This window comes from Passer domesticus, chromosome 1, assembly GCF_036417665.1.
Source record: "Passer domesticus isolate bPasDom1 chromosome 1, bPasDom1.hap1, whole genome shotgun sequence".
Taxonomy (NCBI): Eukaryota; Metazoa; Chordata; class Aves; order Passeriformes; family Passeridae; genus Passer; species Passer domesticus.
In genome coordinates, this window is record NC_087474.1 from 130,227,703 (window position 1) to 130,251,656 (window position 23,954).

Consider the following 23,954-nt stretch of genomic DNA (forward strand, 5'->3'; position numbering starts at 1 on the left):
TTTGTGAGTGAAATGCATTATATTTAGAATTAATCTGACAGGATTAGTATGAAAAAAACTTTAAAATAAACAGTCTTTTATCCTTAGAATTAAGATGCACAGTTTTTCTCAATATAATTTCAATTAGAATAATTAGTTTAGGAAAGAAATTTGGATCTCCTATTTTAATTACTGAAAGAGAAGAACAAAATTCAAGGTAGTATCAAAAATGTAAAGCAGTTCCTCCCTGTTCTTGATCCCATCTCTGAAACATGTTGGTAATTTGGTAGAAAATCTTCAGAATTCTTCAAATTCCACCCACATGTAACTGTAGAATTGGCCTTTAAAAATACCTTTAAGCTAATTTTCTCAGAGTAAGCTGTGATGTGGCATGGCAATCTTACAGATTTCTTGCGCAAGTTTTTAATTTGTTTTCAGAAATTTCATACGTATTCATGTTATTAGCACCCATGTATAATTTTTGCATTACTGGAGTAGTCAGATAGAAATTAAAGATGACTTTTCTAATCCATCAGGGATTAGGATACCATTTATAGAATCACAGAATTGGTAAGGCTGGAAGGGACCACTGTGGGTCACCTGATCCAACCTCCTTACTCAATCAGGGTTATTCTAGAGCCCATGGCAAAGGATAGCATCCAGATGATTCTTGAATATCTCCAGTGAGGGGGACTGAGCAACATCTCTGGGCAACCTGTTCCAATGCTCAGTCACCCACACAGTAAAGTTCTTCCTCATGTTTGGGTGCAACTTCCTATGCATCAGTTTCTGCCCACTGCCTCTTGTCCTATTGCCTGGTACTACCAAGAAGTAGACTGGCTTCAGTCTCTTGGCATCCTCACACCTGGAGTTTTTCCTCCCCAGGTGCAGGACCCTGCATTTGCCTTTGCTGAATGTCAGATGGTTCTTCTCTGCCCACCTCTCCACCCAGTCCAGGTCCTTCTGAAGGGCTGCACAGCTCTCTGGGCTATTGCCCACTGCTCCCAGCTTTGTGTCAACAATGAAACTCATGAAGAGACATCTGCCCCTTCATCCACATTAAAAAAGTTAAACAATATTGGGTCCATTATTAAACCCTGGGGGACACCACTAGTGACAGGCCACCCTCTGCCACTGATTACAGCCCTCGGAGATCTGCTGTTCAGCCAGGTCTCAAACCACCTCACTGTTCACTCAAGTCCACAGTTCCTGAGTTTGCCTGTGTGGATGGTGTGCGAGACAGTGTAAAGAGCCTTGCTGAAGTCATGGTAAATGATATCCACTGCTTTCCCCTAATCCAGTCAGGTAATTTGTTCATCATAGTGGGAAATCAGGTTGGTCAAGCACGATTTAACCTTTGTGAATCTGTGTTTACTACGCCTGATCACCTTGTCTTTCATGTTGGTAGAGATGGCCTCCAGAGTGGGGTACTCCATTGCCTTTCAAGGGACTGAGGTGAGGCTGATTCTGGTAATTTCCCGGGTCCTCATTCTTGTGCTTTTTGAAGACTGGGATGATATTTGCATTTTTTCACTCCTCAGGCACCACTCTGATCTTCACAAGCTTTCAGACACGATTATAAGCAGCCTCACTATTGTGTCTGTCAGGTCTCTCAGCACTTTTGGCTACATCCTGTTAGGGCCCATAGACTTGTTGATCTCAAGTTTGGATAGGTGTTCTTTGACCCAATCCTACTTGACAGAGGGAAAATCTTGCTGCCGTCATTCCATTACTCTGATCTCCTAGACCAGAAATCTCTGAGGGCTGGTCTTGTCAGTCAAACCCAATGCAAAAAAGGTGTACAGTAACTACCTTCTCTGTGTCTGCTACCAGGGGGTCTGCTATCCCCTCCATTTAGTAACAGGTCCACACTATGCTTAGTTACTCCTTTGTAATTGATATTTTTGAACAAGTCCTTTGTTTTGTCCTTGTTGTCCTTGACCAGATTCTTGAAGGGCCTTGGGCTTCCATCTCTCATTTTTTATTTATTCTGGCAACCCTGGCCTGACCCTGCTTCCATCTCTTGTGCATTTCCTGGCTATGGCTGAGTAATGACTGGAGCTCCTTATTCATCCACACAGGTCTCTTGCCCCCTTTGCCTGATTTCTTGCTAATCAGGATGCCTCATCCTTGGCCCTGGAGAAAATGTCTTTGAATATCTTTCCCTCTTTTTATTAAAGGTCATTATAGACATCCTGGAGACTGGGAAACCTTTTCATTTCTACGTTGATTTGGATTTTTGTTTTATGGCTTGTGCCTTCATAGGTCTTGGAGGCACAAGTAACTACGACTTCTAGCACTTGTATCTCTTTTTCGTCTACTGGCTGTAGGAGATTAGTGATGTTTTATTCCCATTTTTTCTTTGAAGTCTCTGGTAATCAAGAAAGTGACTCTAATCTCTAGGAAATTCTTTGTAACTGAGACATTTGGACATCCTTCCAGAATGTTTTATAAAATTTGTGTTCCTTAGCAGAGAGTTGGTTTTTTTGTTTGTTTGTTTGTTTGTTTGTTTGTTTTCGGGTTTTTTTGTTTTGTTTTGTTTTTGCTTTTTTTTGTTGTTGGTTTTTTGTTGTTTTTTTTGTTTGTTTGTTTTTTAAATTTTAACTTCTATTGAAGTCATTTCAGGAAGGGGAGGCTTTGATGAGAAAATGAGCCCATATAACAATAAACACTGCACTTAAGGAGGTTTTTTCCCCTATAGTGCAATTTACACTTGACTGATTTTTTTTTACATCTGAATATGTAACACTTTTGATATTTACTCCATCACATCTCAAAATATACTTGAGTGATTAAAATAAGGAAAAAATTAAGTTATGTCTTGGTACTCATAAATTAATTTGCTTCGAGGAAAGTGTATTATGATGAGGGCTAGGAAGTGGGAAGTGTGCTTATCTCTATCTAGGTAAGGTAAAGAGAGTAAAACCAATATTTTATAGTGTGGATTACGACAGAGAAACAGTTAAAGAAGACGGAACTTTTTTTCAAGACCATATCCAATTTCAACAGTACTTAGAGTGTGGGTGTTCATCTGTCAGGAGGATTAACGATGAATTTCAGTTTTTCATCGAAAAGCTCTACTTTCAGTGTTCTGGATGTCTCTGTCATGCATAGCTTTCATCACTCTTTAAAGAAAATTTTGTTAAAGGTAATTACTTCACAGGCTTGAAGAGCTGATTCAGGCAGCTGCTATTGATTGCCTAGCTCTAAACTTAAAAAAAAAAGTATAATTATTTCAGTTGAAATAGCTGCATAAAATATTTTTAAACTTGTGTGGTGAGAAAAATAGAACAATAGTGCAATTCCTTTAACCATGACTGATATCTTAAAAGTGGAAGATGTGGGGGGATGCTTTACAAGAGAATATCTTCTGGCTTTCTGAAGGTTGTAAGAGCTATTAGATATTGTAGCTAGCCTTGGAGATAGGAAGGTCTAAAACTGAGCAAGTGCCAAAATTTTTGTTCTATCCTAAGTCTAATTTATTCTAAATTTGTATTTCAGAGTCCACTTGGCAAACCCATTCTTAATAGCAATTATCTGGGAAATATATTAACTTTATAACTTGTTCATCCTAAGAACTGAATCTACATATTATAAAGATTTTGAGGTGACTTAATACCATACAAGATATGCAACAAAGAAAAATTATAGTAGCTTTTATTTTAAAATACTATGATCTTGTGATTTTGTGGTAGAAGATGAAGCAACTCTGCTACAGCCATATAAGAAAAAAGTATAAATGTGGAGGAATTGTGTTAATCTTCATGTGTTTTTACAATGGGTACAATAGGGAGAAGAACATTTTATGGTGGTGTGACAACTAAAGGGAAGGGGAAAAGAACTATACAAACTGTCACTTCATGATTTAAGATTAGAATATTTTCTTCTGAAGGTTAAATGTTGTGGTTTATGACACAGAACTAATGGCCTAGGAGAGTGAATGGAAAATTTGTACAGTTTTCTAAAGTCAGTGGTCTTTGTATCCATTGGTGGGTTAAAAGATTTATTCTCTCATTATTATACTGTTTGAGTATTTCTGTCAAAATAAATGTTGCATTTTGGGAGTCAAAATATACCCTGAAAATTGTTTACTTGCTAATAATATTAATAATAACAGACAAAATGCCATCCAATGCATAACAGATTTCTGAAATGAAACAAGAACAGATATTCCAGGATTAAACTGAGTGATAATAAAGACTTTACATAATAATGGTCTTGTATAACGAAGGACATACTTGTTTTTGTTGAGTTATCTAATTAATAATTTGAAAACTGCATGTCAAAATCCATAGAAAAATAAATTTTAGCATGTGGAATTTGTCTGTTATATTTGTGCAATCTTTGCCTGTGTTAACGAGTTTTCTACCTTTTATCTGTGCCAAAAATTAGTAGACATGATCTCCAGTGTCTGCATGGGAATTTGGATCTGGAAATATTGAATTACTGTTATTTAGATAGCATAGTCTTAATGAGATTTAGTCTGAATGTATGATGAAATACTTCAAGTTCTATCAACATGTTTTTCTTTCCTGTAGGCATTCTAGTTTCCTAACCTGAGTGTTGGTATTAGTCAGGTATCTGGAAACTATTTCTGCAGCTATCAGAAAATTCCAAAAGCCAAGCAAAATTATGGATACTTTGCCCTAGCGCAATGAACCACTTTGAGCAAACCCCAGCTTAGTGCAGTAGAAACTATGCATTCACAGTATGGTATGACTTCTTCAAGAAGAGTATATCTTAGTATGCTTTTGAAAGAAAGAAACTTGGATTTGCCTTTCAGCTGCAAGCTTATTCTTCCATCTTCCTTCAAGAATAAAAATTGAGGATAAACAACAATTCATAATATTTATTTTTTTTTTACTTCTTCTAATCATGCCTCTTTACTATCATGAATGTCCCTTTTTTTGCTAGCCTATCCATAAAATCAGTGAATGACAACCTTACTCTAGTTTTCATATTTTGCATTGGAATTGTGTATTATTTCAACAAAAGGTGATTATAGGAAAGGAAGAGGAAATCTCACTCATTTCGCATAGGTTATTAGTTTAGAGGAAATAAAGCCTTATTTGAAAGCAGGTTGGATAATACCCTTTCAGTTAAGAAAAATGCCCATTACTGAAAAACAATCTCACAAGACAAAAAGTGCACTTAATTTAGCTTGGAAAATTGAACTAAACCTTTCAGTTTCATATTTGTGCTTTATTCACTGCAGTGTGGCTGCACATGGTTTCTAAAGGGAATGCTGAGAAGGGATTAAAACTTTTTTTCTCTTGATGAAAGCATTTTTCTTTCTTACAAAACACAAATGCAGTGTACATTTTTCAATTCTAACTTTTCAGTCTTCTGCCTCAGTAAAAAACTTCAAACATTAAAAAAAAAATTGACAATTTTTCTTTTCTTTCTTTTTTTTTTTAAAGAATAAGATGCACAGCAAATATTTTTTAAGAAGATTTCCCTTTGTTTTCTTTTAAATTTCAGACATGGGACACAGAACTGGAGAGATCTGCAGAGTCATGGGCTGAAACCTGTCTGTGGGAGCATGGACCAGCAAGCCTTCTTCCATCAATTGGACAAAATCTGGGGGCACATTGGGGAAGGTAGTTTAAGACATTATTTTGTGCAATATATGAGATTTTTAAAAATCTAACAAAGTTTACTTGTTAATAAAAGGAGAAAATGTCTGAAGCTGCAACTTTTGAATTATCTAATACACTGCTACTGGCTTTCCTAGGTACAGACCTCCAACATTTCATGTCCAGGCATGGTATGATGAAGTGAGAGATTTCACATATCCCCATCCTCATGAATGCAATCCATATTGTCCATATAGATGCTCTGGTCCTGTTTGTACACATTACACGCAGGTATGTAGGTGTGCTTGATTTTAATCACCTATGGAAAAGAGTGGTAGAGATTTTCAGCTAGGTTGCTGTCTGACAGAGCACACTGAACTTGCAGTACATTCCACAGCATAAAAGCACAGAAAGGGTTTGTTTGGACCCCATAGTTACAAGCACTGGGTATCACTGACAAAGTAAGGTTGTCATACAAATCTTAAGATTTCAACCTCTTAAATATCAGCAGGATTGAGGAAAAAGCTCACAAACTCCAGTGTTAAAACTGAGCATTACTGCTCAGTGCTTTTTGCATAATCTGGATAGCCCTTCCTATAATATGTTGATGAAACAGCTCATTAAAAAAAAAAAGTATTCTTAGGTGAAATCCTCAGATCAAACAGTAGTCTTAAAAACCTTGCTTTAACTTTAGGAAGATTTTTAAAATTAGTGATAATTTGCTTCCTATTTCTGAAATCTGTGTATCTAGCCTCAATTTTTGTTGAGGGGTACCAGTCATGCTTTCAATGAACAGAACATGATCTTCAGATTATACTATGGTCCACATATAATTTTTGATATAACATTGGAAAACTTAAAAATTATTAATTTTAGACACTTCTGTTTACTAGCATAATTTACAATTGTATCTAACTTTAATATAAAGTTACCTATATATTCTTATTTACTGTATATATAACCTATAATTACATTTACTGTTACATGCAAGATCAATACATGTATACAGCTTTTTTATGGTACTAGTTCTTCACAATTGTTATCTCTTTCAACTCCTAAATCCTGCTGGATCTACAGATTTGGCTTACCTTGAACAAATAGATTTTCAACACCTGTCATATTTTTATCATTTGAACATTCCAGACTTTGTCATTTTGATTATTTTTGAGATTTGTGGTGAAAGGTGAATAGAGGAGCACAGCCACCTTAGGTTGCAATAATATAAAAGCATATTCATTTAAAATCCATTACTTGGGTCTATTCAGTGTATAAGTATTTTTGTTAATGTTTTTATCCTTTCTTACCTCCTTTTACTGCTGAAAAATATCTGCTGTCTCAGTCCAACCAATCAAAACCCCTCTGGGTCTTTAGGTTGTACTGGGAACTCCAGCACATGGGACCATACCTTCTAGCTCAAAATTATCAATTAATTGTGATTCCAAGAATCAGATCTCCAGCTCATGTCTGTAAATGTTTTGCTACACTTTCAAATATATGCTTAGAGCATTTGTAAAAAATTAGAGCCATATTTTTACCACCTAGGTAAAACTTTTCTCTCTAATAAGTCTCTAATGACCTTTGGACATCTGTAATTAGGCCACTTCAAGTCTTTTATAACAGAGGAGAACACATCACTTTGGTAATTTGAATTTTGTATTTTGGAGATAGTTTTGATTTTAAGTTGATCATCTTTGGTTTTCCTCTTTTCTTTTCCATAGGTTGTTTGGGCTACAAGTAGCAGAATCGGTTGTGCAATTAATTTGTGTCATAACATGAACATCTGGGGGCAGATTTGGCCAAAAGCAGTTTATCTTGTATGCAATTATTCTCCTAAGTAAGTAGATTGACACCCAAAAATATCTTGAGAGGACAAGATGTTTTGTAAAAGTTTTATAAAGGAAATAATCTGCAAGGAAATCAGTCTGGATTTTCTGGTTTTTATACCATTACAAAATGGAGCACTGTTCCTATTCGGCTGCGCAAATACTCTTGTGAAGTTTCTGGTGCTTCAGTTCTCTGGCCTGTATTTTAGTGCATATACAGCATTAGAGACTTTTATTATAGTGTTATATTTTTCTGAAAACTAAATGTATCTCTCCACTGTGACTTAAAGGAATGTAAAAGGAAGTCCATGGTTAAGATAAAATTTTGTAGGATATTCCTTCTAGGAGAGAGTGGAGCCTATTCTCATGAAGTGGAGGAGTTTAGTCTTATGGTGCTATGCCAGTCTGAAAAGATCTTACAGTGATTTATGTCAGTTCTTAATTTTTTTTCTTCATGGACTTTTCAACTAGATCCTGTATATTTGGTCTAGAATCATAGAATCATTTGGATTGTGAAAGACCATTAAGACCATTGACTCCAGCCAGTAACCTAATGCTGGCAAATCCATCACTAAACCATGTCCTTGAGTGCCTCCTCTACACACCTTTTAAATACTGGGATGGTGACTCCACCACTTCCCTGAGCAGCCTGTTCCAGTGCTTGGCAATCCCTTCAGTGAAAAATGCTTCCTAATAACCAATCTAAATGTCTCCTAGTGCAACTTTAGGCCATTTCCTCTCGTCCTATTGTTTGTAACTTTGGAATATCAGAAGAATGTTATCATCTCTGTGCCTGCTGGTTTTCAATTTCGTGATATATTAAGTGCTGTTTAATATTAGCATGTTAATATGCTCATTGATGAAGACTTTTCTTGCTATTTTTTTCTGTAAAGGGGTAACTGGTGGGGTCATGCTCCTTATAAACCCGGGCGCCCCTGTTCTGCATGTCCCCCTAGTTTTGGAGGAGGCTGTAGAGAAAACCTTTGTTATAGAGGTATGTAGTATTTCACCATTACAACTATGAACAGGAATAGAAATGTAACTTTTCTTTTGATTTCTTTCCTCACTGTGCTTTAACATAGTGGAATAAAATATATTATGGGTGTGCCCAAAGACCAGTTAGGCCCTACTTTACTGTGCTGGATGGGAATATGTACTTGTGATACAGTGACACTGAGTTTCACCAGAGGGAATGAAGTGCACTGAACTCCTGCTGATAATGCTGATTCAGGGGTTCTCGTACACAAGGATGGAGACACATTGTGTGCTCTTTATATGCCTTTCTGGAATTACACTGGCAGTCTATGAAGTTATTTGTTTATAGGGAAAAAATATCTCAGTGACATAGACATGTAATGCGTGTGAAAAACCAAGAACAAGACCCAAGAAGACATTGGTAATTAAATGAAATGTCAGCTAAGATGATTATTACTTTACAATTTTTGGAATAGCATTTATAGCATTGAAACACAGCATATTACAAAGCTGCTACTTCTTTTTGTTCTACTCTGTGAACAACTCATTTAGCAATTTTTGTTAATAACTTCTGAGATTTCATATGGACCATATGAAAGCTGCATGTGTGTGCCCAAATAGCTTTCTTATAGTTCTAAGTAAGAAATGTAGATACAGTTATGAGTGTTTCAGAATTATTTTCACTATGTATGAATAGAAGAGCCTCATTTTCAGGTGAATGTTACTATGAAATAAGCTTTAATTGCATGCTATCTATGAGCTTGGTAAAACTTTGCCCATGTGTAACAGAGATTGTCCTTTGCCAGTTGGTTTTATGATGGCATGAAGATACGAAAACAAGAGCATTAAGAGCAGTTTCATACTTCAATTGTGCTACATATGCTGGGGAAAAAAATGTATCACAAACATAGTTGAGGTGTTTTATTAATCTTGAGTTCTCCATCTTATGAAGCAGTGGAGAGTTTTCCTTGCTTTCTTCCTTTTGTCCACCATTTTGTGAGAACAAAGCTGTTTTACTGAAACATGGTAAGGGATTTACATTCCGCACTGATTTCATTTTTCTTCTGAGAGATTTTTTTTTCCCATTTTCTGAAACAGAGGATTCAGAAAGGCCTTATTCCCCCCATGAACCAGAAGAGGAAACCAATGAGATTGAACGTCAGCGATCCAAAGCCCAGGATGCAACTGTGCAAAGCCGGCCAAGAACACATCAACCTTCAGCCTCCACAGGCACTGATGACAGTGAGAAAAATGAAGTAATAAGCACGCAGCAAATGTGTAAGGAATTTACCTGATTTGCAAGTGGTCAACAAAATTGAATTATCTAGTATCAAATTCATTACAGTGAATTTGCTTTTTGCTTGTTTTAGCTCAGATTGTTTCATGTGAAGTAAGGCTAAGAGATCAGTGCAAAGGAACAACTTGCAATAGGTACGGTAAATTTTACAGTTGTCATTTTGAGATTTTTCTGAAAGGCTATATTTGTACATGACCTGGAATATTTTCCCTTTTTGTAATCCCAGGATTTAAAACCAAGTTGTATTTAATTCTCTTAGGTATGAATGTCCTGCTGGTTGTTTGGATAGCAAAGCCAAAGTTATTGGAAGTGTACATTATGAAATGGTAAATACTTTTAAATTAGATTTTGTACGAGTAGAGTGTTTGATGAAATGTCTTTTCTGTTGGCATACTAGTTAAAATTGTATTAAGAATGGATTTTGAGGATGTCAGCATTCACCAAAATTAAAAGCTTACATCAAATGTTTAAGAAAGCTTCAGATGAGATAAATTTGCATCTGCTATTCTGTGTATACTATACAAATGTACTTCATACTTACACATACACAGAAATAGAATTTTTGTGCCCACATATTTACATGCAAATATGTGAAGGTGTGACTAAAGGAGGAGTACAGCAATTTGTGGGTATGCTTGTATAAATTGTTTCAGTAAGATGGACCTGCTTGTGTGTAACCTGAATACTACCTGAGAGTATATAATTTACTCTGTAGAATGGGAAAAAAGTATAGGAAATGATAGCTACTGTGAACAAGTGTACTGTAAATGAGAAAAGTTTATCTCTGAGTAAGGAAAAGTGGTGGTTTTTTTGCTTGAAATAACACCTTCATAGACCAAGTCAAACATAAAAGACTCTCTACCAAGTTGTTAATGACAGATTTTAAGTAAAACCTGTTTTTTGTCTGACATGGATCTGCTTTTCCTGCTCTGTTTTTCAGCAATCCAGTATTTGTAAAGCTGCCATACATTATGGCATCCTAGACAATGAAGGTGGTTGGGTTGATGTGACTAGGCAAGGGAGGAAAAATTACTTTATCAAGTCTTACAGAAATGGTGTTCAGTCAATTGGGTAAGTTTTTCCTTAAAATTAAAATGTATGAAAAGTTTTTAATATATTTTTATTTCATACAAAATATATCACATTTTTAATAATATTTTTCTATGCTTTTTGTCATAAAGAATAGGAAAATGCTGTAAAAAGGCATGTGGATATAGAGATAGTGTATCCATTCTGAAACTTTAGCCAGTGTTTAATGGTGGACAGAGAGTTGGCGCAATAGTAATGTGAAAGAAGGTGAAATAATTTACAGAATGACTTGGGCAGTAAGATAGTGTTTGTAATTAAAAATGTTGAGAGTATTCAGTTAATTAATTGATAAGACTACATACTTATTTTCAAAAACTAGCACATACTGGCAGATTATTTATGTTTTTTGGACATGGACAGAGCAATCTATGACAGTTAACAAAGCAATAATATTACAAGTTCATGTTTCTAAATGACCCTCTTGCAGTGTGCGTATGAAACAAGAAGAAAAGACGTCTCTTCCTGTATGCTTCAGTAATTTCATCACAGTTCCACAGTTTACATATGACATTTTTCACAAATATTTTGTATGATTTTTACATTGGCCAGTGATGGAATAATAAGTGGAAACTTAGTTTGGAGGTATACTGCACTGCTGAGGTGCCTTCCCTAAGACTGGTATGGGAAACAGCTACAAATACTTGTAGACATGCTAAAGAAAAACCCAGAAAAGGAACACACAGAAATTGAGAATGCTTGGCTGTTTCATATATAATTATCCAATGATAGGAAAACATCAGTATTAATATATTTGAATATAAGATATTAGTGGTGTTTGCAAATTATGCTTCACTGTATCATAATGTGTTTTTCAGAGCTTTACACTGATGTCTTTATTTCTGTCTATAGTTGGTACATGTGTAATAGTGGTATGCGCGTAGCTCAGACGGGTAATATTGAGCTCAAAGAAAACAGGATTTTTCTGAGTGATATATTTGGCTCACATGCAAACCCAAGAGTCAAGGACATGGGTAATCATCAGTGGCCTTGCTCTCACTCTGTGCTGTGCAAACAAATGATGCAGGCTATGACACCTGCCATCATTTCCCTTTCCAACAGATATCTCTAAGCCAGCATTGAGAGGAGCATTGACACGATAGACCAAATTCAGTGGCCTATAATTTGGGCTACCTGTGTAGCACTTTAAGGGTTCATATCAATCAGTTTCTTTGGATCATCTGATGACTGGACTCTGGTTTGATGTACCTGCCTAAAAAATGAAAATACAGGCAAACATTTCTCTTTTTTACTTGCTTTGATACAAAGAGAGAAGTAGATCTTTATTATATCAGTGCTAACATATGAAGAGCCAGCACGCTTACAAATATAGGAGTAGATAAGCTGTAAAAAAACTCTTTAAACTGGAACAAATTGATTTCCCATCAGTTGAAATCTCTGAGTCTCTGTGTTATATGAGAAAAAACTGTATGATTTTCCAGCCTACAGAGTGTATTTAGCACCTATCTTCTGAGAATTGGAACTCAGGGCAAGTTATTTTGGTTGTTTGCCGAAGTTTCAAAGCTTCAAAAGGTCCATCAGCAAGGCAGGGGATCCCTTGCAGCTACCTGACTGTCTCCAGTGTCTGTAGGTGAAGCCTTGCATAAACTACTATTTAATCTATTCGAGAATAGATTAAATAAAGTGGATCTCGCCTATACTGTGTATTGCAAAACGAACACAGAATACAGAAATATGTCAGGGCAGCAAGTGTCCTAATTTTCAGCTCCTTGGACTTCTTATCAGGATAAGAATACCAATGTTTTTTCAGCTGTTGGATTTTCTTAAGATAGGGTACTGTTCTGAGTATCTCAACAAGCTAGTGAACAGTAGAATACATATTTCTATATCAGTGTTTCACAGTGCTGGGGCAACAGAAGTATGAGCTACATCAGTGAAAGTAATTGGAATCCAATAAATGAGCAATGTGCAATTAATGGGTCAGACAAGTAAATAAACTGATGCAGGCAAACGGTGAGGTCCGCAGGAGCAATTTGCTCTAAAATAGGGAATAATTTCCTTGGTTTGTTGTTATTTCTGTTTTGTTTTTTGTTTTTTTAATTTTTTTTTAATAAGTAACTTTATGGGTGCCAAAGACATCCTCAGCTTTTTTGTTACAGATGCAAAATACCACAATCAGAGGCATATCCTAGGAGTCAAAAGAGAAGGAAAATAGAAGATGGGGGGAATAAAATAGAAACATTCATCAACTTGTAATGAAACAACATAATCTATGTATCTGACTTTTTATAACAAGAGGAAGCAGGTACACCTGAGTGCCATATAATTACATGCAATGTTATAGTAGGTTTTTAATGATGCTGATGACAGGAGATGCAAGATCCAAAAGTAAAATTTAATGTAACATTTCAGGAAGGCTGTGAGGAGAAACTCATCTCAGTGTTGGAATTGTTTATAGGAATGAACCTTTAGCAAAAGGTGAATGAGCTCTTCTGGTAGATGAAGGCTTCTGAGCAACCACATGCTGCATTATGAGACACCAATATATTGCTTAATTGGTTCCTATCACAAGTTCTCTTTGAAAATTAAACTCCTGAAAGAGTTTAACACACATTCCTGTTTTTGAAACACATTCACTGGGAGTACAAAGTAGATGTGTCATTACAATAAATATATTTCCAGCTGGGGACAATGGGGTGCAGTGAGTAAAAACTGTTTGGGGACATTCTCTTGGGTTTACTTCCATATTTTCTCATAAAAACAATTCTAGCTAAAATAAATCACTGAAATATGTTATTTACTGATAATTTCTAATATGTCTTTTTCAGAAAATACCAATCTGCTAACTCCTTCACTGTCTCTAAAGTAACAGGTCAGTATTTATTTCTTACAAGCTCAGTACTACTGCTTTTTCTAAATGGTAAACATTTACTTGTTTCTATTTTATTTTCTTCAGTTCAGGCTATCACCTGTGAAACCACAGTGGAACAACTTTGCCCATTTCAAAAACCAGCCTCACACTGTCCGAGGTAAAATTCATAAAATGTTATTAATTTAAAGTGCTGCTCTATTTTCTGCCATTTACTGATTATTTTAAGTCATCTTAATTTGTTGAGAAAGGTGACAACAGTAGCTGTAAAAATAAAGTAAAAAATGTTCAAGTGATATTTTAGTCTTTGGTCTCAGTAGAGGCAAGGTAGGTAAAGATTATCTGCAGGTTTTTTCATTAGGAAAATCTCTTTTTCTTTCACTCATTAAGATCCTGTTGCTAATCTTAGTGAAATCCTTACACTAAAGACTGTGAATTAAAGTACATTTTTATTTTGCTTTGTCCATTATTATATATATGCACCTTGGGTAAAGTACACTTTATTTCAATTTATTTACCTGTAAAGCAGATACAATAGAAGGATAAAATTCAGATAATTATCATAGAAGTTAGCAATTTGCTTGGGAGTTCTGGAGAAACTGGATTAAAAAAAATTTTGAAATATATCTGTTTAAGGTGAAGCCTAGTCTGCAGGCTGGCTTTAAATATCTGTGCCATTTCTTTGAAGCCTGTGTTTTAACTCTTCGAAAGGCACCTTTACCGCAATATTTTGACAAAAGAATTTGGTAACAGTTCTTAAAACCATAGATGAGTCAAAGGTAAATACACCGTAGCATGATTTACCACAAATTAAGCTGGAGATATCCACAGGATTACTTTCATAGCAATCCTACAGCCAACACAGGAAACAAGTACAAAGCCAAAACTGCTAGGAAAACATCCTTTCATGTAGCACTTGGGTCCATGGACTTGGTGTTTGGCTATGACTCCTGGCTTTCTAGCTGGAAGATGTGAAGAATTAAACTAAGAACTGGAACACAGGAATGGATGGGTACAATCTCCTATATGTTTCTTTTTCTTTTCATTATTAAAAACTAAAGCTAGCTTCATTAAGAGAAAAACAGGTTTTGTCTTTAGGAAAATTAAAGAATATGTACAAGGTTTAAAATGACATAATTCTGATGTGTCAACTTAAGGAACTTCACAATGGCAGTGATTCATTCAAGATTCCGTGCATGCTCTTCATTCTGAAAATGTAGTCTTGGGAATTAGAAGCAGTAGTCAGTCATGGCACTGATTACACAACCTCATTTTTCCCTCTTACTCCCAACTCATAAATCAGCAGGTCTTCAACTTCTTTCTTCTGACAAAAATATCTTTCCTGACTCTTATCAGCATGTTTTCGTTACCCATCTGGCAAGACTCTAGCACGCCCAAGTGATTTGACTTCCCAAATATTGATTGGAGCCTGGATTACATTTCAGAGAAGAACACTTGCCCAGGGCTGTCCCATATAGGTGGCTCAGTTTTTCAAATGAAGTAGCTCAGAGTAGACCTAGAATCAGCTGATAGTTCTTGCTTGTAGCATATCACAGTTAGCAAATAAAATGCTGACACCTTTTGTACTACACTTAGGTTGCCACATGGTTTTCCTGTGCATTTTGAAGGTATAGAAGAGGTGAATCACAGAGAAAATTTTCCTCAAATGTTGACAAAATGCAGTTAATAAAGACAGTGTTTGTTTTAGTAGGTTTCTGACCTCCCAGAATCAGCTAGGAGTTTCACTGTTTTCCAAGATTTTTCATTCTAGCCACATATGCCAATGCTCAGTTTCATTATAGGTTGCTTGTGTCACCAGGTCATCATTATCAAAGCAGGTCCTCAGTCACATCTGCCTCCTCTGAGAAGGTATCTGACTGTACATTTTGTATAGGGCACTTAGATAAATTATAGAATAATGAAAAGGCTGTCTTCTCACTGACTTTTCTACTTGCCTCACATATGTTTAACAAGAATACCATTTACTTATCCAAAGGAAAAAAGACCAGACTTGTTAAAGTATGATTTTAAGCACTTCATATGAACTTCAACACATCAGCAATGCTTTCAGTTGTATGGTCAAAGCCTCGCAAACTGAGAGGTTTTAGATAGCATTATGGACCCATATGTATAGACAATCAACTTGATTTATACTTAATAATGCTGTCATTGAACATGATACATTAATCCTCTGATACTCTTCCTAACTGTATGTGGTTTTTGTTTTTGATATTTCAGGGTGTATTGTCCTCACAACTGTATGCAGGCAAATCCACACTATGCTCGTGTAATTGGTACACGAATTTATTCTGATGTAAGTACAGGGATTTACATTGTGTTTTAAAATGAGACATAAAATTCTATGAAAAAATTATAAGGTAACTATAAGACAGAATATTGATATACAGTTTTCTGTATATCTGTATATTCTTTTCAAAAATTCTTTTTCACAGGCGTCCATTTAATTTAGCAGTAGTCAGATGCTGAAGATATGGAGAATTATTTAGAAATTCATTGTAGGCTTCACTAGGCTCTGGACTCATACTTTAAATTTTTTTATCAAAATTCCCACTGTTCAACATTTGTCCAACATTACCAGTGTATACTCATTTAAACCCTTGCACTTTAGATCCTGATGCAACCATAACTTCTATCAGACTATACAAAAAACATTGCTCTTAAAATAAATGTCTACAGTCTCATTATTTTGAATATTTCTTATCTGTGTGAATAGCTACATATTTGTGACAGAGTTTTGATATATTTGTGTAAAGTAACTCACACTGTCATATTGTTTTAACAGAACATATTATTTTGACTTTTTTTTTTTTGTCATTCTGTTTGCTAGTCAAAGTTTTTCCCTGTCTTTTCTACAGCATGTTTAGTTCTGAGGTGGGTAGAAAGTCTGAAAAGAGATTTCTAATTTATGCCCCTCCTTTGTCATGTCTCTATGAAGAAGCCAGGATATAGTGGCAGATAAAGCTGTTTGTATTTTTGGCAGTAAACTCTAGTTTAACTGTCTTGTGGATGTCATAAAGAGTAGTATGGCAACCAGCTGGTCAGATGATGATTTTCACTACTTTGCAGTTCTTTGAAATGTATGAAAACAGTATGTGAATATTTACTCCTCAGCACTGTGAAACTAACTGATGTCCACTGGATTACCTGGGTGTCGTGTCCTGAAAACACTCTTGTCCATAAGTGGTGTCATGGGTGTGAATAGTATTTCCAGTTCAGAAAGATAATTGATTTGTGAAGTGGATGCTTAATGTGCATAAAAGGGGCAGTGAAAATAGATTCAATGCAAGTCCAGATTGTGGAAGATTATTTTCTTTCAGCCGTGTGGTTGCAATTAAGAACTACAGGCAAAGTTTCCCAGTGAGTTAGAAAAAACTGTTGTAGAAGAAAGACATGCTTGTGTTTAACCTTGACAGCAGGAAGTCTAGAATATGTATTTTCTTTGGCTGCAGAAGTCCTAAGTGACTTTAATTAGAGATATAGAGTTATACTTTAAAATTATTTTAGGTATACTATCTCATTATTCATCTCCATTATATGGAAATGCGTGCAGCCATTCTGTTTTCATGAAAGAGTGGGCATAAATACAGGTCAAAAAATAGAGATGCGAGTCTTCTTATCAACTTCACATGCTGTCAGGATAGACATTTACACTGAAGGTGCTGCTCTAGATTATGTTTTCAGTAGTTTTTGGTAAAGACAGTATAGTGGTAAAGGAGATAAAGAGGTGTCTGCAGAGCAGAATTCTTTTGACTTTTTCAGTGTGTCTGTCTTACTTCTTCCAGGGGCTAGAGACCAACAAATATCTTTTATCTACAGAGTTTGATGGAGTTGTATAATTTTATGCCATTTGAGGACTTTGGTCATACTAATTTTTGCTTCAGTAACTGTATATAGAAATATGTCCTGAAACTTTTGCAAAAGTATTCATAATTCTCTACTATGGTAAAATATAGAGAACATGATGTAGAAAGCTCCATATTCCTATGATGGTGTGTTAAAGACACTTGTGGTCTTTGTAGAGTAATGCTATGCTGTTGTAGATACTGGTATTTGTTGAGTATCTGAAGAAGGAAAATAATTAACTTGATATTCAGATCCCATGACCTGTTAAAAATACTAACAAGCTTAGGAGTGTTCACAACACAGTAATAAAGTGTGGCCATATAATGCTGTATGCAGCGTTCATACTAACTTTAAAATACTGCCTTATGTGTCCTCTGGAATTTCTTCATCAAATTTACAGAAACAAACCCAAATCTTTGAAGTTTTCCAGAAAGTGACACCAATATACTGATGTATACCACAAATAATATGCTGAAATTTATGATAGACATAGTGAAATCATGTTTTGCTTAAATCAATAGGAGGCTTGCCTTTGTAGTTCAGGGAAGTGTGATCTGGATGACATAATATTGAGCATAGGAAATACTGTGACATCACTACTGCAATCTGATTCCATTTAGATGCATGTCTAATAGTCTCATTCCAAGACAATGAGAAGTTATTGAGAGATGAGGCCAGATAATGCTTTGTAAAAAAAGATATTCTGTATAAGTTTATAAAACTATAGGCATCTATTCATAGCTATTCCTACATAATTCATGATTTTGAGTTCATAGTTATGAATTTATACTCATGTAATTGTTCATTTATTCGAAAACTATATGAATTTGTTCTCCAGTCTCATCTGGAATGTAGCATCAGACTATCAGTTTATTTTTCATCTGAAAATAGCCTTTGAGCTGGCTTCATGAACCTCTGTCTTCTGACCTCTCCTTTTTCACATTTTCCATTCAAGTGTCTTGCCATCATTTTGAAATGTTGTGCATTAGCCCAGCCATACTTGATTGGTCCACTTGTGGTGTCAGCCCTAACAATGGCCCCATCCTTTGCTGGAGATCGTTTCCAACAAGCAGTCAGCCTGCTCTGTCAAAATCTCCATCCCTTGACTTTTCCTTCCCTTTTTACTTGACTAGAAACTTCCAAATAATGTTGGAACAGCCTCCACATCTTAGCCATCCTCAAATGTAATTATGAAAGTATACCCCTATGTCATGATGTATACGGTGAGGGTACATTTTGGTTACTATTATAGAGGTGAAAAAGCTGATCTTTCTTTTCCCCTGTTATAACTCCAGCCTTTTTTATATCTCCAGTGGGAACTGAAAACAAAGTTACTGCTGTGTTATTGTACTAGGAATGAATAGAATGAATAGTTTTCTTCTAGTTCTTCAGTGTAGTTAATTGCTTGTAAATATCATCTTTTATTTCTTCTGACTGTAATCCTGTACTGCAGAGGCCATTATTCCCCCTGGGTATTTGAAATAGCACATGATCAGTCTACTCTTTAGTTACTCCACAGTGTGGATAAATAAGGCATGCTATAATCTTAACAATAAGGCATCTATTGGTGTTCAGGGTATAAAGAACATTTTGCAACATTGGGAGGAGGAAAAGTACAGAGGGGTATAAATGACATCGTTTCTGGCGTGTTCAAAAACTGCGCCCAGCAGTGTGGAAAGAAAAAGTCTAAAATGATTATTTGGATAAATTATTTCAGATTTTTACTTCTTTAAATATTGTTACATTAAAAGAGAAACTATATATGAGTGAACCTGGCAAGTCCTGTGCTTCAAATGAAAGTAGGAAAATAATTGTTGTTTTAAATTCCTGATTTCATATAGCATTGAGGTTGAAAATGTCTATGATAACATATATAAATTATTCCAATTATAACTGGAAGAAGTGCAGTTTATTGTTTAAATTGTGGCCTGTTTGAAAACTTTTCCCACCAAAAAAACTTGTCTCTTAAGTGGAGATATACTGAAGCTGGAACTGCACTTTGCTATGCTATGTTTTAAAGATTGGGGCATACCTTCTGGAATATCTAAGTTTCATTCTTCTGACAATTATTAAAATACTGAAAGACTAATAGAGTACTGCAAGTTTAAATCAATTATTTAAATTAACATTATCAAGACACTCACTGAGAAATCCTTCTGTGGATATTGTTTATTCCTCATGCGTTAATAAGGGGAATTCGTGACCAGAAAATAGAGGTTTCAAGCAGCTATAAGTGCTGTTAACAGAGAACTTTCATTTTAGACCTCTGTCTTCTGATGCTCACATTATACCCTTCATCTAATTAGCTTTTAGTATTTACCCATGCCTGGATAGAAAACCATGATGCTTCCTTTAATCATGAATAATTTTACTAATGTTTGAGATTTTGGCTGATAGATCATTTAGTTTGAAAGGCTGAAGAATTCAAACATCTTCCTGATCTTTGAACTGAAATAGCCTGAAATAAATTATTTTTGCATCATGGTGAATGTGATCTGAAATCTCTTTCTGAATTCCTATAAAATGGCCTAATTTCTAATGAAGCTGGTTTAAATATTGTAAGACTAATAAAATTAGTCATGCAATAAATAGAATTATTTTATATTTCCTAGACTTGGTTTAAACATCTGTATTTGTCTTCTTCTACAAAATGGTGAAATGAAAGGATGAGTGCAAAGCTAATGTGTGTCTTCACTCCCCAGATCTCCAGTATCTGCCGGGCAGCAGTGCACGCGGGTGTGGTCCGCAACCAGGGCGGCTACGTTGATGTGATGCCAGTGGACAAGAGAAAGGTCTATGTGGCTTCCTTTCAGAATGGGATATATTCAGAAAGGTACAGAACCCGTCTGCAAAAGTTACACTTTACTCTTGGCCTCGATAAGGTTCTCAGTCTTGCATTGTATCTGCTTGTACCTGGGCAGTGCTGGAAGCCAAAGAAACGGGCGACAAGGGGTGATTTACAGAGCTTGTGCAACAGCAGCTGCAGTGACTCTGGAGAAGCTGTGCTAGTGGAGCTGCCTGCCTCCTCTAAGCTCATGCAACATTACCCTGAAAAGCTGCTTATGAAATAAAGTAAAGCTCTTGTTTGCTTTGCTGGTTCTGTTGCAACTAACACAATAAGAAAATTGCAGTTACTCCTTTAAGGATTTTTGAAAAAATTGTTAATGATGCAGGTTCATTGGTTCCTGATGAACTGTTCATTAGTGATTTACCGAACTAGTGATCCTGGATCATACTTAGCATTCACAAACATTGACATTCACAATAATTTAAACATATTTTTATGTTCTTTTTTAATAATTTGTTGTTAACAGTGTTTTTTGAAAGACAGGGGGATGCTGTGAAAATTCACTGCTTGTATTGAGTGTATTTGTACATTATGTAATGATAATACATATGTTGCAGATTTAATTTAATCCCTGAAAGGGTTCTCCTGGTTCTAAAGGAAGAAAGAGAAATCACTTTTAAAACATTGTACCACTCTTTCTGTCCTGTAAAGCTAAGAATGTTTCTTAGACTAAAAATTATGATTACCTTACCAGACTATAGTCTTTCTGAGACATTTAAGTGGGAAAAAACCTCAAAAAGTTTCTGTAGAAAACTCAGAAGTAGGAAACTATTAAGTATTTTCGTCTTGTTTTTAATTGTGGGTAGGAGAATGTCTTCTCTCTTACCTTTCAACAATTCTGTAAGCTTGTAAAAGACAGATTTTCTTTGCTCAATGGATGACTTATTTTACATATTTTTTGGCTTTTCTTTGTGATAATCTAATTTCCTTAGAGTGCTTCCTTACTGACACTTTTGCTCTCAGTATAAATATTCTTGAGTAGAGAGGCAGACAGGAAGAATACTGCAAATTTGACCATTACTTATACTATTAAATATTAGATACTATCTGTAAATATAAATTTAAAATATGTACAGATACACATATATTAATCTTCTTGGTAAAGTTTGGGAGGTCAGAAGTTTGGAAAAGAGTCACATACAAGTTTTCTGAAGCAGAAATGATGAATTTTGATGCTGTTCCAGCCAACCTGTTCCATTGTGCCTTTCCTTGATTCCACCTCCATTTTCCTTTCCTTGCCAGATAATCTTCAGGCAGGGCTGGCTAAAGAAAAAACAATGGACCATTAAATAGGACATGCTGGTCCAACTTTTAAGGCAAAAATACTTATTTTATCAACATTTCATTGCAATTGGGTACTTTTGTTTCTTGTCTTTGAAGCCAGATACTTATCCATTCAGAAAGCATTCCCTTTGGTTTTGTTAGACATTAAGTCTGCAGAAATCTATTATTTATTGTATAAGCAACTAACAAACAAGTGATCTCCTAGGTGTGCAAGTTCTCTCCAAATACAGTTGCTAGAAGAGTAAGAATAAGATGTATGTTTTCTCTATTTCCAAAACACTTCTAGCATTTTGCTTCAATTCTTTAAACCATAATCCCTCATCACAAAGGATTACTATTAAATTTTTCTATGTTGTATTTCATTTCTATTAAGCTTTTTGGGGAAAAAAAAATCTGAAATGTAGGTATTTTTTATTTGCAGCAGTTTTAAAGAAATCCTAGATAGATAAATTTAGGAGTTGTCACAAGAAGTGCTGCAGGACAATAGAATTAACAATTGAAAATTTTAAAAAGTTGTTAGTGGAATGTCCTAAAAATAACATAAAAACTGTTTTTATCTTTCAGTTTACAGAATCCTCCAGGAAGCAAGGCTTTCAGAGTATTTGCTGTTGTTTGAATCTAGCAAGTAAAACATTCAACAGGCAAGTGAAACCCAAGCACTTGGAAAAGATTAATACAGGCCATTTCTTGTGATTCCTAAAATTTGTATAAAGCTGTAACATTATTGTACAGAAGATGTATACTGCTTTCCACCAAAAGAATTTAAGTGACATATAAATCTTAATGAAAAAAATCTGTAAAAATAAACATGGGAGAAAAATTCATTTGAAAATCTATAATGATATATAACATTACTTTGAATCCTGTGTTAAATATTGCTATATTTTCTTAGCAGTTACTCTTATACAGTTAATTCAAAGCTCATAAATGTTCTTTGTTTTCTTCATCTGAATATATTATTATATGGTGCTTTATATATGCCACTAACAGTAACCTTAAAACTATACCAGAGGGAGGCCTGAGTTTTTATTTTCAATGTACGTAAAAAAAGTCATCCCAATATTTAGATAAAATAAATCATGCCTTAAAGTAACGTAAATACATATATAACTTTTTGATTTAAAGTAGCATTAGCTATGAATGCATCAATGAAGAGCTAGATTGTTCTCAATTTCACACTAATCATAACAGATAAAAATACCTATTTTGAAATAAATTGGGATAAATTTCATATAAAATATAGGAAGAAGCCCGAGGTCATGCTAGCATGTTTTCCTCCGAAAAATATTCTTAAGACACTAGGCCATTCATGTCTATTATTTTAAAAATAGATTAATAAAATATTTATTGGATGCTGCTAAGCTCTTTATTTCAAATAGCCATAATTCATTATGACCCAATCCTTCACAGATATTCCACTGTTTTGGGATGGGTGTGTGAAACAGACATATATAACCTTGAAGGATCTCATAAAATCTTTGTATTGAGTAGTGCAGTAACCTGAAATTAAGGAATAAGCTTGAAGTCCTGCACAAACACATGCTTTATTTTTGCCGTGTGATTCCTTCAATTTACCTAAATTTGGGTTCACAAAAAATGTAATATTGTACAAATCCAAAAAAATTTGCAAGCTTATAGCCTTGAGCTGTACATGTTATCAATATGCTAAACATTAATATGGGAGTAAATGTTTAAAAAAACCAAAGAAAATGGTAACAAAGGCTAACCTTTCTCCTTGTGACCTGGCAAATACTCCTGCAGGCCAGGAAGTATAGTGGCACGAAGCCCAGTGACAATTATGTCATTTGTTGCTTCACAATTTTAAAGAATTCATTTATGATGAACAGCTTGATACATTAATTTTACCATATTATGGTATATGAAGAACATGTAGTGGTGATACTATGTTTCTTTCTATGAAAAGTGTATTGGTGCTTTAAGACTGAAAAGCTGTTAAACTTTATTTTTGGTATATTTTGTTTCTGTTGTTGAATTTATTTCACTCCAACTTGTAAACTTATTCATATTCTTCATATTTCAGAATACTATATTCTGCCTTCTCTTTTGCTACATGTACTACCTCATGTAGTTAGGCAAGCTTTGTTAGTTTTTTTAATCGGTTTTGAATAAAATTAATTTACATTGTAAGAATACCTTTCTTTGGGTTTGGCTTTTTTTTTTTTTTTTTTGGTCCTGATTCAAGAGAAAAAATGTAATACCCACCCTGAATATTAGTCTTTGTTTGTTTTTCTGACCTAAACATTGCAAGGAGCCATAATCTGAGGTGCTAAAACTGTAAAGGCAGTTTAGACCCAAAACTTTCATTAATTGCATCAGAAGTCTTATGGATAAATCTCATTTTTTCAAGTTTTGACCAGGGTCAAATCGATGA

The 23,954-nt window shown here is 35.0% G+C and overlaps 1 protein-coding gene across 2 annotated transcripts in view; it reads left to right on the top strand.

Moving 5' to 3' along the window:
- CRISPLD1 (cysteine rich secretory protein LCCL domain containing 1) overlaps positions 1–23,713 on the top strand; it is a 38,097-nt gene extending 14,384 nt beyond the window's left edge. For both annotated transcript variants that reach the window (XM_064389582.1, XM_064389593.1), the window contains 13 exons: positions 5,461–5,579; positions 5,714–5,846; positions 7,274–7,389; positions 8,272–8,372; positions 9,452–9,631; positions 9,724–9,784; positions 9,910–9,976; positions 10,591–10,721; positions 13,526–13,569; positions 13,654–13,726; positions 15,805–15,880; positions 20,133–20,263; positions 22,127–23,713. In XM_064389582.1, coding sequence (XP_064245652.1) covers positions 5,461–5,579; positions 5,714–5,846; positions 7,274–7,389; positions 8,272–8,372; positions 9,452–9,631; positions 9,724–9,784; positions 9,910–9,976; positions 10,591–10,721; positions 13,526–13,569; positions 13,654–13,726; positions 15,805–15,880; positions 20,133–20,263; positions 22,127–22,178 — 1,284 coding nt within the window. In that variant the 3' untranslated portion in view covers positions 22,179–23,713. The remainder of the gene's footprint in view (positions 1–5,460; positions 5,580–5,713; positions 5,847–7,273; positions 7,390–8,271; positions 8,373–9,451; positions 9,632–9,723; positions 9,785–9,909; positions 9,977–10,590; positions 10,722–13,525; positions 13,570–13,653; positions 13,727–15,804; positions 15,881–20,132; positions 20,264–22,126) is intronic.
- Positions 23,714–23,954: the final 241 nt, after the last annotated feature.